The sequence below is a fragment of the Felis catus genome, chromosome A3, assembly GCF_018350175.1.
Source record: "Felis catus isolate Fca126 chromosome A3, F.catus_Fca126_mat1.0, whole genome shotgun sequence".
In the NCBI taxonomy this organism is placed as follows: domain Eukaryota; kingdom Metazoa; phylum Chordata; class Mammalia; order Carnivora; family Felidae; genus Felis; species Felis catus.
In genome coordinates, this window is record NC_058370.1 from 104,753,988 (window position 1) to 104,764,596 (window position 10,609).

Consider the following 10,609-nt stretch of genomic DNA (forward strand, 5'->3'; position numbering starts at 1 on the left):
TGAGGAAAACCAACATCAAAGAGAAGCATAAAGCGCAGTGAAATGAAGAAGGAACACCCGAATCCATAGAGTCACTAAGACAAACAAAAGAAAAAGTGTAGAACAGGAAAAGTATAATAAATATTCTCAGAGATCCAAGAGGACATCATATGCACACAAAAGAATCAACGGTCTTGGAAGAGAAACTATAATTGCTGAAACAGAGAACATGTCGTAGATGGGTTGAATAGCAGAATGGTTACCTGAATAAAGCAAATTAACGAGCTTGACTCGGTAGCCTAGAATTTCTATCAAGTCATATATAATGAAAGAGAAAGAGATGAAACTATGAAAAAGAATAGGGTCATGGGGCAGTTACAGACTTGCAACTAAAAAGAGTAAGCAGGCGTTGAGAGAACAGAGAGGAGGAAATACTCATTGATAGAAACCATTGTGAGAGTCATTTTGTTTAATCTTCCCAGCAATGCAGTGAAGAAGCCTGGGGAGAACGAAGTGGGGCTTCTCCAGGGCCCTGCATCTACGAGGAGGATCTGCTCCTGGTTCAGCCTGACCCCAGAGCTAGGGGCCATGCTAACTGAGGCACACTGGCTACTCCCTCAAAGCTTATGTGGTGGAACAGTGTCTCTCCAAGGATGGCCCGTGGGATAGTAGTGCGTGTCATGTGACAAGCGATTCTGTGGTCAGATACGTTTGAGAAGTACCAGTCAGATGAGGTTGAACAAATTTTGTTTTTGTGACAGTTGGGAACACTTTTTGCCTCTCCAGACCTTGATTTTCTCATCCGTTCAATGGGAATCATAATTCCATCCCTGGCTGTATTCCAGGTTTCAGGGGCCAAAGAAAACATTGGATGTGACACTGCATGTGTGGTCATATGAATCTGAAATACCTGGTTTCGTGTGAGTCCCGTCACTAAATCCTCTGTCTACTTGTGCTTCAGGCTGTGATGGGCAGCTCTATAGACTCAACTTCTCATATATGATTTGGAAATTTGGAACCCAGAGTCTGCTCTTTTGGTAAAAATGTTTGTGTTGAGCGGCGACCAGGGTTCTCACTCCAAGGCTGTGTGTGGCTGTCCTCGAGCCTTGGTCCTTGGGTATAGCACAGGACAGCCAGAGTCTGTGTGTCCTGTGTGGGGGTGTTCCGTGCACCTCCCACCCCTCAGGGTGCTGCCCAGTGTCTTTTATATGTTCAAGTCTGGGGGGGATGAGGGTTGAGGAAAGAGCCTTGGCCAAGGAGTTGAGAGGCCTGGGAGCTTGTCCCCACTATGCCACTGTGTGCCTTCACAGCCCCCAGCTGGGCCTCACTTGTCTCCTCTGTGAAATGGGAGCTGGGAGGAAATCACTACAGTCCTAATCTGGTCATGTAGCAGCTAAAGAGGTCATTACAAGGAAAAGGGCAGGGCAGGAGGGGAGAGGTAAGGAGAGGAGAGAGGACAAATGCTTCATTGTCCTCGGAATAAAGCCTTGAATGAATGAATGAATGAATGAATGAATGAATGAACAAACCCTTACCTTGACCTTCTGGCCCCTGTCTGGCCCTGCCAAGGCTCAGCTCTCTCCAGAGTCCATTATACCGGCTCACCTTCTGTCCCCACCCAGTCCCCACTTGCTCACTCCAGGTCCCACTCTCCTATCCTGGAGCTACTTAGTCAAATCCCCTTCACATCCTCTTTGCCTTCAGACCTGGTCTTGGAAATGTTCAAGCTCTCTCTGGGAAACCAGTTCTGGGCTTTGGGTTTGGGATGGTGCGCTTTGCAGTATGTCTTCCACCACCAACGTTGGCCTGCCCCATCATAGCCGCCTCAAGGTCTGTCTCCCCCTCTAGAACATACACTCCTTGAGGCCAGTTGCCGTGTGTGCTACGTTTAATGCTGTATCTTCCAGGCATAGAGCAGACACTCAGTAAAATATATGTTGAATGAGTAAATGCATGAATGAGGCTCAGCTTCCTTCTAACTCTGAAATCCTACGTCTCTCTTTGGATTGAAGGAAGGTTCAAAAACCACTTTTCCTCCCCTGGGTCTAGCTAACCTCTGGCCCCTGACCCCTCTTCCATGATGGCCTCGCAAGTCCTCCGAGAAGAGGAAATGTTTGAGTGTTGCCAAGGGCCGTCATGGGACACGTGCTCAGGTTAGAATCCCTTGCTTCTTGGTTTGTAGTCATGAATGGGGATAGTAAAGAGGTGCGAGGATTAAACAATATTATGCATGTGAGCGCCTAGGAGAGCACCTGCATAGTAAACACTCAAGAAGTTGCTACTATTATTAGCTCTCAATTCCCTTGCTTTACTGAGCTCAGAGAGAGGGATGGAGGCAAGGGCGGGTCTCAGATCTAGGATTTCCAACCCCAAGCCCAGGGCTTTGGCTTCTCCCCTGCTGCTTCCCATCTCAGACCCCAAGGTTTTAATTCCCAGGCCATTCGTCCACATCTAGCTGACGCAGGGCATCTGTAATAAGCATACCTCCCTGAGCTGCCAGAGGCCACCACAAGAGCTGAGACACCAACACCAAAGTGTCCTGAATGGAAATTCCCCAAGACACCCTTGGGCCCTGGGCTTGAGTTCAAACAAAGAAATGCTTATGTTCAAACTTCTTTACAGATCAGCAGCAAGGATGTGACTTCAGAGCACTTAGCATCAGTGTCATAAAACATGAGGATTGATGACCCTGTGTGACTGGGGTGAATGCCAGGGAGAACAAGCAGACTCTGAGTTGGCCAACAATGCTTCCTGTGTATATTTTGTGCACAGGGCCCCAGCCTAGATTCAGCATGATATACTAGTTAACATGTGCATGGAGCCCCTTAGCATATACAACACTCTCACTTACATGGGTACACCTGATTATCACAACAATACAAGGGGGTGGGCCAAGGGTTAAGGAGTGTTTCCCCCACTATGGACATAAGGAAACCAAGGCCCAAGGAGGTGAGAAGCAACATAGCTTAGGGCACAGAGCCTTTGATCTCCTGACTTCCTGTTACCCGGTCCTCTTGCCAACACAGAGAGGTGGGAAAGCCAAGTTCAGCCAAGAAAAATAAATTTACCCAAAGAAACTCACAGACTCACATGGTGGACATTGTACAAACTGTAAGTGTCTGCAGGGAAGTTGCTGAGAAGAACTATAGTTGGCCTCATTCAGTCCTGTCATTCTGGGGCTGGTTGGTTCCTCTGGACTGGACCTGTATAAGGGTAAGAAAAGACATAGGAAGAGATTAGAAGTCCTCCCAATGAGAGAGGGAATAGGAATCTTCTATCAAAGGGACCTAAGAAGTGAGATAAGGGGCTCTGAAGACAAGGTGGCCTCAAGTGTCCCTCTTTCCATTACCTGTTCGCTATTCCTAGACTCTTATAAACCCTTGGAGTTAATATCCAAATTAGATGGGGATTTGGATATGCCTTGGGTGCAGATGGAGGCATGCAGAGATATCCTCTCTTCCTGACCAAGGTGTAAACAAACAAGGTCACTGGGCAAGCAAAAGAGAGTTTTCCATAAGTAGGCAATGAGGGGCCCACTACCACAGTAAGAATTGGAGAATTGTCCACATATCAAGTAGCTCACTTTTCTCATGCCTTCCAAATCTTTCCAGACCATGAGAACCATGGGAGGCTAAACTGCTCAATTAAGGCACATGAAGTTCCTTTCCTTCCAGAGATCACTGGTCCTGATTCTAGGATTTTCAAGATGCGGCGAGATCCCATGATGCCTGTAAGGGGCAAAAACTTATTCCCAGAAGTTGATTCTGACCTCGGACACTTCATCTCTTTAGTACTTCTTGTGGAATGTATCTACTGATGATAAATTTTCTCAGTTTCTGTTTAATTCAGAATGCCTCAATTTGCCCTTCTTTTTTGAAAGACATTTTTGCTGGGTATAGAATTATAGGTTGGCCAGTGATTTCTCTTTGAGCACTTTGAAAAAATGTTATTCCATTGTGTTCTGGCTTCTATGGCTTTTGTCACAAAGTCTACCATCATTTGTATTATGTCCCTGAATGTCTCTTTCCTCTGGATGCCTTTGAGATTTTCTCTTTACCATTAGTTTTCAGCAGTTTGACCATGATATGCCTAGCTGTGGCTTTCTTTGTATTTATCCCCACCTTGGTTTTGTTGAGCTTGTTGAAAATGTGGCTTGATATCTTTCATCTGTTTTGGAAATTTTTCTGCCATTGCTTCTTCAAATTCTGATTCTGTCCCTTGCTCTCTCTTTGCTTCTTCTGGGGCTCCAATTACACCTTTGTTGGGCTCATTTACACATTTTCCTTATCTTCTTTTCTGTTTTTTTTCCCTTTGATATTCACTTATAATCCATTCACATTTACTGTAATTATTGATGTGGTTGGATTTCCATGTGCCATTTTGCTACTTGTTTTCTATGTGTCTCTTTTTTGTTCTCTGCTCCTCCTTTACTGATATCTGTTGTGTTAAATATATATATTTTTAGGTACCATTTTAATTCCTCTGTTGATTTTTAACACTGCATTATTTGGACCTACTTGCCTAGTGGATCCTTTAGGGGTTACAATGTACACTTTAATTCATAACAATTTACTTCAGAGTAATATTAACTTAATTCCAGTAAAATATAAAAACTTTCCTCCACCATATTGTCTTTTTTCTCTTCTCCTATATGCTATTATCATCACATATATTACATTCATATATGTTATAAGCCAAAGCATACAGTGCTATAATTATTGGTTTATGCAAACATATCTTTCAAAGAAATTAAGGGCTGAAATAAGAAAAAAACTGTATTCAGTCTTTTAAATTTATCCAAATAATTTAAATTGCTGCCATGTTTTTTTTTTTTCTATGGATTTGAATTACTTCATTTCAGCCTGAAGGACTTCCTTTAGTATTTCTTGTAAGGCAAGTCTGCTAGCAATGAATTCTCCTTGTTTATCTGGGAATGTCTCTATTTTGTCTTCATTTTCGAAGGATGGTTTCAGCTAAACAAAGAATTTTTGGCTGGGGTTCCTGGGTGGCTGTCAGTTAAGAGCCCGACTTCGGCTCAGCTCATGATCTCGCAGTTCACAAGTTCAAGCCTTGAGTCAGGCACTGTGCTGACAGCTCAGAGCTTGGAGCCTGCTTCAGATTCTGTCTCCCTCTCTCTCTCTGCCCCTCCCCTGCTTGTACTCTGTCATTCTCTCAAAGATAATGAACATAAAAAAAGAAAAGATAAGAAAAAGAAAAATAAGTTAAAAAAGAGAGTTTTGGGCTGATAGGTTTTTTTTTTTCCTTTCAGCACCTTGAGTATGTTATTCTACTGCTTTCCAGCTATTTCCATTATTTCTGATGAGAAGACAGCTATTAATCATATGGTTCCCTGTATGTGTTGTGTCATTTTTCTCTTGCTGCTTTCAAGATTTTCTCTTTGTCTTTTTATTTCAACTGTTTGATTGTGATGTGGATAGGTGGGGATATCTTCATGCTTATCATATTTGGAGTTCTTTCAGCTTTTTGGATCTGGATATTCATGCTTTTCATCAAATTTGGGAATTTTTGGCTATTATTTTTTCAAAATTTTTTTTCTTTTTCTTTGTCTTTCTTTTTTTTTTTTTTTTTTTTTTTTTTTTTTTTTTTTTTGCTTCTCTCTCTCTCTTCTATTCTTCTGGGAATTTCATCACATATATATTGGTATGTTTAATATTGGCCTAAATGTATCTGAGACTCATTTCAATTTTCTCCAATGTTTTTTCTCTCTTTTCTTCATATTGGATAATTTCTATTCATCTATCTTCAAGTTTACTGACACTTTCTTCTGCTAGCTCAAGTCTGCTGTTGAGTCCTTCTAATGAGTTTTATTTTTTTTTAATTTTTTTTTTAACGTTTTAACGTTTATTTTTGAGACAGAGAGAGACAGAGCATGAACAGGGGAGGGTCAGAGAGAGAGGGAGACACAGAATCTGAAACAGGCTCCAGGCTCCAAGCTGTCAGCACAGAGCCCAATGCGGGGCTCGAACTCACGGACCACGAGATCATGACCTGAGCTGAAGTCGGCCGCTCAACCGACTGAGCCACCCAGGCGCCCTTCTAATGAGTTTTATTTAAAAAATTTTTGCAGGGGCACCTGGGTGTCTCAGTCGGTTGAGTGTCCGACTTCAGCTCAGGTCATGATCTCATGGTTTGTGGGTTTGAGCCCCGTGTCGGGCTCTGTGCTGACAGCTCAGAGCCTGGAGCCTGCTTCGGATTCTGTCTCCTTCTCTCTCTGCCCCTCCCCCACTTGTGCTCTGTCTCTCAAAAATAAATAAATGTAAAAAAAAATTAAAAATTTTTAAATGTTTATTTTTAAAAATTTTTTTTTAATGTTTATTTTTGAGAGAGAGAGACAGAGTGTGAGCAGGGGAGGTGCAGAGAGAGAAGGAGACACAGAATCTGAAGCAGGCTCCTGGCTCTGAGCTGTCACACAGAGCCCGATGCAGGGCTTGAACTCATGGACCGTGAGATCATGACCTGAGCTGAAGTTGGACACTCAACTGACTGAGCCACCCAGGCGTGCCTAATGTTTATTTTTGAGACAGAGAGAGAGAGAGAGAGAGAGAGAGAGAGAGAACAAGTGGGGGAGGGGAAGAGAAAGAGAGAGACACAGAATCTGAAGCAGGCACCAGGCTCTGAGTTGTCAGCACAGATCCTGATGTGGGGCTCAAACCCATGAACCACAAGATCATGACCTGAGCTGAAGTAGGACATTTAACCGAATGAGCAACCCAGGCACCCCCCTTCTAATGAATTTTAAATTTTCAGTTATTTCATTTTCCATCTTCAGAATTTTCATACAGTTTTTTTATGTTTTCTGCCACTATATTGAGATTCTTCATCCACTAAGTCATCAGTCACACTTTCCTTTATGTCTTTAAAAATGACTTTCTTTAGTTCCTTGAATATATTCATAATAGCTGCTTTGAAGTCTTTATCTGCTAAATTCAACATCTAGCAATGCTCAGAGATAGCTTCTATTGGCTATTTTTTTTCCCCTTAAGCATGAGTCACATTTTCTTCTTTCATGGCATGCCTTGAAATTTTTTATTGAACCCTTTCACAAAGATGGAGCCGAAGGTGAAGAAGGAAGCCCCTGCCCCTCCCAAAGCCAAAGCCAAAGCCAAAGCAAAGGCTTTGAAGTCCAAGAAAGCAGTGCTGAAAGGCATCCACAGTCATAAAAAAAAGATCCACACGTCACCTACATTCCGATGGCCCAAGATACTGTGTCTCTGAAGGCAGCCCAAAAATCCTTGAAAGAGCGCCGTCAGGAGAAACAAGCTTGACCACTGTGCCATCATCAAGTTCCCCCTGACTACCAAGTCAGCCATGAAGAAAATAGAAGACAACAACACTCTTGTGTTCATTGTGGATGTCAAGGCCAACATGCACCAGATCAAACAGGCTGTGAAGAAGCTCTATGACATTGACGTGGCCAAGGTCAACACTCTGATCAGGCCCGGTGGAGAAAAGAAAGCATATGTTCGACTGGCTCCTGACTATGATGCTTTGGATGTTGCCCACAAAATTGGGATCATCTAAACTGAGTCCAGCTAGCTAGCTCTAAATATAAATTTTTTCAACATAAAAAAAAAAAAAGGAGGAGTGCCTGCGTAGCTCAGTCGGTTGGGCGGCCAACTACATACAGCTCAGGTCATGATCTCGTAGTCTATGAGTTCGAGCCCCGAATCAGGCTCTGTGCTGACAGCTCAGAGCCTGGAGCCTGCTTCCAATTCTGTGTCTCCCTCTCTCTCTCTGCCCTTCCCTGCTTGCTCTTTCTCTCTTTCTCTCTCTCTCTCTCTCTCTCTCAAAAATAATAAACATTAAAAAAATTTTTTTAAATAAAAAGAAAAACGAAGTTTTTTATTGAATAATGGGTCAGACACATGTGCAGCTTCATGTCGTGGACAGTGTCTGCTTCTCCTGCACGTCACCTTTGTCATCAGTGTTAAAGGCAGTAAGAGATAGATATGGGTTCCAGTTCGTTCTCACTTTTTCTCCCTTCGTATCCAGCCTTTTCCCCTATATTCTGGTCTTGCTGACCTACAGCAACTTCAGGCATATGTGGAGGCAACAGCCTTCCATAGACTTCTTACCCCACTCCCCCAATTGTGTAAGGTCTCATTCTTATAATAAAGCCTTTATTCTATATCTCTCATAATGGTTCTGCTTCCCCGATCAACCATAATGGTGCAAGATCCCAATTCTCTGTTAAAATTTAAACTTCATCTTTGGATTCATTTGGTCCATTTCCTTTTCTATTTTTGGAAATATACTAATTGTAGTTATTTTGAAGTCCTTATCTGCTAACTCCAAAATCTGGGTCATCTCTGTAGGCTTCTATTAAGTTCATGATCAGCCACTTTTCCTTCTTCATATGTCTAGCAATTTTTTATTGCATGCTGAATGATGTGTTTATTATGCATGTGAATGGTAAGTTGTAGAGGCTCTGGGTTACCTTCTCTCCCTCAAAAGAGTGTTGAGTTTTGTTCAGGAGTTAACCTCCTGGCAAATCACACTCCTCTTGTCCAAGCTTGCTTTTAGGCTTTGTTAACATACGTCTGTTTCAGCTTTTTTCTTATTTATGAAGTGTAGCTGTTCTCTTGAGGAATTACCTTAATCCTAAACTATGGCTTTTCTGGGACCTCAACAGAAAGCCCAAGTTGTTCACCAGTGTTTGGCTGGGCTCAACCCTTGATATTTTCTCACAGTTCTAGGAGATTTCAGTCCCTCCAATCGCTATTTTCTGTAAGCCCTCCTGGAGTCTCTCTCTGCTCATGAACAGCCTAACAATTGACCCGAGGGGTATTTTCATAGATTTTGGGGGCTGCTCCTTTTCTGTGGCTCCCTCATTTCCAGACTCCTGCCCTCTCAAATCATGGCCACCTTGGCAGTCTTGAAGTCTTATCTCTATCTCCTGAATCCAGTCTGACCACCAGTGCTAGGATGTTCTGCTGCTCAGCATTTTGGAAAATATGCTCAGAAATAAAGAAGAAATGAATGTGGGGATCTTTAGTGTGATTCTCAAGGATCATTACCTTATGTTAATTTATGTCCAGTGTCTGCATATAGTTGCTTTACATGTTTTGTCTAGACTTTATAGTTGTTTTCATTGGTAAGGTAAGTCTGATGCCAGCTACTCATCGTAACTGGAATCTTCCTTTTCTGCATTCACAGGGGCTGAGAGAGGTAATGTCATTTGTATGGTTAAAAACACAGATGTGGGGCGCCTGGGTGGCTCAGTCGGTTAAGCGTCCGACTTCGGCTTAGGTCATGATCTGGCAGTTTGTGAGTTCGAGCCCCACGTCGGGCTCTGTGCTGACGGCTCGGAGCCTGGAGCCTGCTTCCGATTCTGTGTCTCGCTCTCTCTCTGCCCCTCCCCTGCTCACACTCTGTCTGTCTGTCTCTCTCCTTCGAAAATAAATAAACATTAAAAAAATTAAAGACAAATAAAAACACAGATGTATTTTTTTTAAATTTTTTTTAACGTTTATTTATTTTTATTTTTTTTTTTAATTTTTTTTTCAATGTTTATTTATTTTTGGGACAGAGAGAGACAGAGCATGAACGGGGGAGGGGCAGAGAGAGAGGGAGACACAGAATCGGAAACAGGCTCCAGGCTCTGAGCCATCAGCCCAGAGCCTGACGCGGGGCTCGAACTCACGGACCGCGAGATCGTGACCTGGCTGAAGTCGGACGCTTAACCGACTGCGCCACCCAGGCGCCCCAACGTTTATTTATTTTTGAGACAGAGAGAGACAGAGCATGAACAAGGGAGGGGCAGAGAGAGAGAGGGAGACACAGAATCAGAAGCAGGCTCCAGGCTCTGACCCATCAGCCCAGAGCCTGACGTGGGGCTCGAACTCATGGACTGTGAGATCGTGACCTCAGCTGAAGTCGGACACTCAACCAACTGAGCCACCCAGGCGCCCCAACACAGATGTATTTAAACTCACCTATGTTCCTGCTTGGTCTCTGAGTGTCAACAGGATGTATGATGAATCCTTTCTTTGTGATAACAACAGAAGCTTCATCCCCTGTTGGATCTCTCAAATGGGTGAAAGGCACTGTTCTAAGTGCTTTACATGCACTAATTTATGTTACCCTCATACTCACTCAGTGTATTATCATTCCCATTTATAGTTGCAGAACTGAGTGTTGTTGAGGCTAAGTTACTTGCCCAAGGTCACATGTCTAATAAGTAGAAAAGCCGGGATTTGAATCCAGACAGTCTGTTTTCAAAGCCTGCACTATTTTTTTTTAATTTTTTTTTTAACATTTATTTATTTTTGAGACAGAGAGAGACAGAGCATGAACAGGGGAGGGGCAGAGAAAGAGGGAGACACAGAATCCGAAACAGGCTCCAGGCTCTGAGCTGTCAGCACAGAGCCCGACCCGGGGCTCGAACCCACAGACTGCGAGGTCATGACCTGAGCCGAAGTCGGATGCTTAACCGACTGAGCTACCCAGGCGCCCCAAAGCCTGCATTATTAACCACCATGCTACACTGCCATTTAAAAACGATCTCAGTATTTCTTTTGAGAGAGGCAGAGAGAGAGAGAGAGAGAGAGAGAGAGAGAGACCCAAGCAGGCTCCACACTGTCAGTACAGAGCCTGACGTGGGGCTCAA

At 43.4% G+C, this 10,609-nt stretch overlaps 2 protein-coding genes across 3 annotated transcripts in view; both read left to right on the top strand.

Moving 5' to 3' along the window:
• Positions 1 to 10,609, top strand: part of KCNIP3 (potassium voltage-gated channel interacting protein 3) — an 86,309-nt gene that overhangs the window by 37,351 nt on the left and 38,349 nt on the right. The gene's annotated exons all lie outside the window — the stretch shown is intronic.
• On the top strand, positions 6,689 to 7,533 carry LOC101087471 (60S ribosomal protein L23a-like). Its single transcript, XM_045054619.1, is given in 1 exon segment — positions 6,689 to 7,533. A coding segment is annotated over 1 exon segment (474 nt). The 5' UTR covers positions 6,689 to 7,047; the 3' UTR covers positions 7,522 to 7,533.